Consider the following 3,796-nt stretch of genomic DNA (forward strand, 5'->3'; position numbering starts at 1 on the left):
TTCTCTTGAGTGCTGTAGGTAATGATTTTTCATCTTTTTTCTCTCTCCCTCCCTTCCGGATTGATTTAGGCTCTGAGATAAAACTTAGATGACGTTTGCGATATTGACTGGGCATGTGCAGAGCCATATACTCTGTCTTGCAGTATGCCATCCACGGACGGGGTTTAGACAAACGGCTGAATATAAAACTCTTGCCTACAAACAGCTCAGCCTAGAGGGGGAAACATTCATAAATATAAAATTACAATCCAAAGCAGGAAACACAGTATAGTATACAAAGGCAAAGAGGTTCGTCTTCTTTCACAGCCTCTCCTAAGCCCGGCGACTCTGAGCTATTTTTCTGGCAAGCCGCGGTCCGCTGGGGCCCGTTAGCGCCGCGGCTTTCGGCCTGCGGAGGGCGCAGGCGCGGGCGGGGCGGGGCGGGCGAGGGCGGGGAAGGCGTTGAAGGCCCGCGCTGGGGGCCGAGTTTCACTGGTTTTCCGGTCTAAAGCTGCGGCGAGACCCGGCTGCGCATGCGCCTCTCACACGTGCTGGCAGAACACCGCCTCCTCCGCTTGCGGCCGGTCTGCACCATGCTGCGAACGTCTGTCCTCCGGCTGGTAGGACGCACGGGGGCTAGTAGGCTCCCTGTCCTGGAGGACTTCGGTCCACGCTACTACAGTTCGGACTCCCTCAGTGCCCGCGATGATGCTCGTGATGCGCGCGCCTACTTCACTACACCCATTTTCTACGTGAACGCGGCGCCGCACATCGGGCACCTGTACTCGGCACTACTGGCGGACGCCCTATGCCGCCACCGTCGCCTCCGAGGTCCCAAAACGGCCGCCACGCGATTCTCTACTGGTACCGACGAGCACGGGCTCAAGATTCAGCAGGCAGCAGCTGCTGCGGGCCTGACCCCGACTGAACTGTGCGACCGAGTCTCCGAGCATTTCCAGCAGCTTTTCCAGGAGGCCGGTATCTCCTGCACTGATTTCATCCGCACCACGGAGGCCCGGCACCGGGTGGCTGTGCAGCACTTCTGGGGGGTGCTTAAGTCCCGCGGTCTGCTCTACAAGGGCGTCTATGAAGGTTGGTATTGCGCCTCCGACGAGTGCTTCCTGCCTGAGGCCAAGGTCACCCGGCAGCCGGGCCCATTGGGGGATTCGTTTCCTGTATCTCTCGAGAGCGGGCATCCAGTCTCCTGGACCAAGGAAGAAAACTACATTTTCAGGCTTTCCCAGTTTCGGGAGCCACTCCAGCGGTGGCTGCGGAGCAACCCTCAGGCGATCACCCCCGAACCATTTCATCACGTAGTTCTTCAGTGGCTGGACGAGGAGCTGCCCGACCTGTCCGTGTCTCGCAGAAGTAGCCACTTGCACTGGGGCATTCCGGTGCCCGGGGATGATTCGCAGACCATCTATGTATGGCTGGATGCCCTGGTCAACTACCTCACTGTAATTGGCTACCCGAATGCTGAGTTCAAATCTTGGTGGCCGGCCACCTCTCATATCATAGGTAAGGACATTCTCAAATTCCATGCCATCTATTGGCCTGCCTTCCTCTTAGGGGCCGGCATGAGCCCGCCACAGCGCATTTATGTCCATTCCCACTGGACAGTCTGTGGCCAAAAGATGTCCAAGAGCTTGGGCAACGTGGTGGATCCTAGGACTTGCCTTAACCGCTATACTGTGGATGGCTTCCGCTACTTTCTCCTGCGGCAGGGCGTCCCCAACTGGGACTGTGACTACTATGATGAAAAGGTGGTTAAGTTGCTGAACTCCGAGCTGGCAGATGCCTTGGGAGGTCTCTTGAACCGATGCACTGCCAAAAGAATAAATCCTTCTGAGACCTACCCAGCCTTCTGCACTACCTGCTTCCCCAGTGAGCCAGGGTTGGTGGGGCCATCAGTTCGTGCTCAGGCAGAGGATTATGCTCTGGTGAGCTCAGTGGCCACTTTGCCAAAGCAGGTAGCAGACCACTATGATAACTTTCAGATATATAAGGCTCTAGAGGCCGTGTCCAGCTGTGTCCGGCAAACTAATGGTTTTGTCCAAAGGCATGCACCGTGGAAGCTGAACTGGGAGAGCCCAGTGGATGCTCCCTGGCTGGGTACTGTGCTTCATGTGGCCTTGGAATGTTTGCGAGTCTTTGGGACTTTGCTGCAGCCTGTCACCCCAAGCCTAGCTGACAAGCTGCTGTCCAGGCTGGGGGTTTCTGCCTCAGAGAGGAATCTTGGAGAGCTCTATTTCTTGCCTCGATTCTATGGACATCCATGCCCTTTTGAAGGGAGGAGGCTGGGACCTGAAACTGGGCTTTTGTTTCCAAGACTAGACCAGTCCAGGACTTGGCTGGTGAAAGCCCACCGGACCTAGAAACTCAGTTCTTACCGGCTTGTGGTAAAAAAGCAAATGTGTTATTTTTTTATTTCTCATTTTCAGGAAAGTTATACTAGTAGTTTCTTAAGTTTGGAATCAAATGAACACATAAGCTCTGTCCCTGTGAAAAGAGGTTTGTAGGCTTTCAGGTGCTACTGTCCTTTGTGCATTGTGTGTCTAAGATGTCTTCAGGGGAAAGATGGGTAAGAGACAGTGTTGCTAATGCTGTTTCTTCTTTGTGCCTCCTTCCAAACCACACTTGTTTGCCCAAACTACCTCTCATGGCTTGTTTTTCATTGGCCTGGCCTCTTCTCAGGCTAATTAGTGGAGTCACTCCTTTCATTGAGGGTCAGGGTTGGAGGCCCCTTACCGGGGCTTTTACAGGGGGATCCTACCTTGTTACACATGTTGGGTTTCCTGATAAGAAGAGAGTATTTTATTAAACCTTTGAACCAGTGTCCTAGACCAGATGATTTTTGCCCATGTGCATCCCCCTTTAAATCCCTACAACTAAGGCTCTTGCTTTAATAGTCCAACAGTTGGGTTGTGTAACATCACACTTCAACCAGTAGATGGCTCTAGTTTCACACACTTAATTACTAAAGATTGATGTTTCAGAATATTTAGAATAAATTCGTTTTCTGCTTTCTAATTTTGCAGATCTTTACATTTTTATTGCTTTTCTTAAAATAAGGGATAGCTTTGCAACCACTATTGTTTTAATGGAAAGCAGAAAACCCCCCAAACTTATCAGAATCCTCCTTTTTCAGACTACTGAAAAATGACATTTACTCTGTTAAATGTTTAATAAGTGAATAAGTAAACGTATCAAGTTGTTTATATAATAAATTATAAAACTCGAGGCATTTGGTATGTTAAAAATTTTAAGCTTTAATATGATTTAAAAATTTGTAAATAGTTCAAAAGGGCAATGTTTTCTTTAAATTTCTTATAGTCTTAATTTTGTTATCCATGTACATAATTTACCTCATGATTTCTTTTGACCAATCAGGATCTATAATACAATATAGAAATTGTGTAATAATTATTATAAATGTTAATACACTTAACTTTCAAGTAATTTTAACTGATTATTTCTTTTGCTCTTTTAACTTAAGTTATTAAAGTTTAAAAGTTTGTAAGTACCTTATTCATATCTGTTCTGTTGCATTCGTTGAAGGTGATGGTGAAAGGAGGAACTGACCAATGCTTCAGGAATCTCAAACTGGATTTAGGAATCTCTAAGGCTCCATAAGAGAACATCACAGAGAAGATGTTAGCAATTTATACAGTGACTACAACATAGTAAGCCAGAGTTATGTCTCATAGGTGATTAGACAGCTGGGCCAAAGTTCAAAACGAGAACTTGCTTTGGAATATACATTCTAAGTATGGTAGCAAGTAGAGAGGGCCCACAGTGAAGTAAACTACTGTACTGG

At 48.4% G+C, this 3,796-nt stretch overlaps 1 protein-coding gene across 1 annotated transcript; it reads left to right on the plus strand.

The window, feature by feature from the left end:
* The first annotated feature begins 478 nt into the window (after positions 1–478).
* On the plus strand, positions 479–3,503 carry MARS2 (methionyl-tRNA synthetase 2, mitochondrial). Its single transcript, XM_023218201.1, has one exon. It carries the CDS (start codon positions 513–515, stop codon positions 2,352–2,354), a length of 1,842 nt encoding a protein of 613 aa, XP_023073969.1. The 5' UTR covers positions 479–512; the 3' UTR covers positions 2,355–3,503.
* Positions 3,504–3,796: the final 293 nt, after the last annotated feature.

The sequence above is a fragment of the Piliocolobus tephrosceles genome, chromosome 11, assembly GCF_002776525.5.
Source record: "Piliocolobus tephrosceles isolate RC106 chromosome 11, ASM277652v3, whole genome shotgun sequence".
Taxonomy (NCBI): domain Eukaryota; kingdom Metazoa; phylum Chordata; class Mammalia; order Primates; family Cercopithecidae; genus Piliocolobus; species Piliocolobus tephrosceles.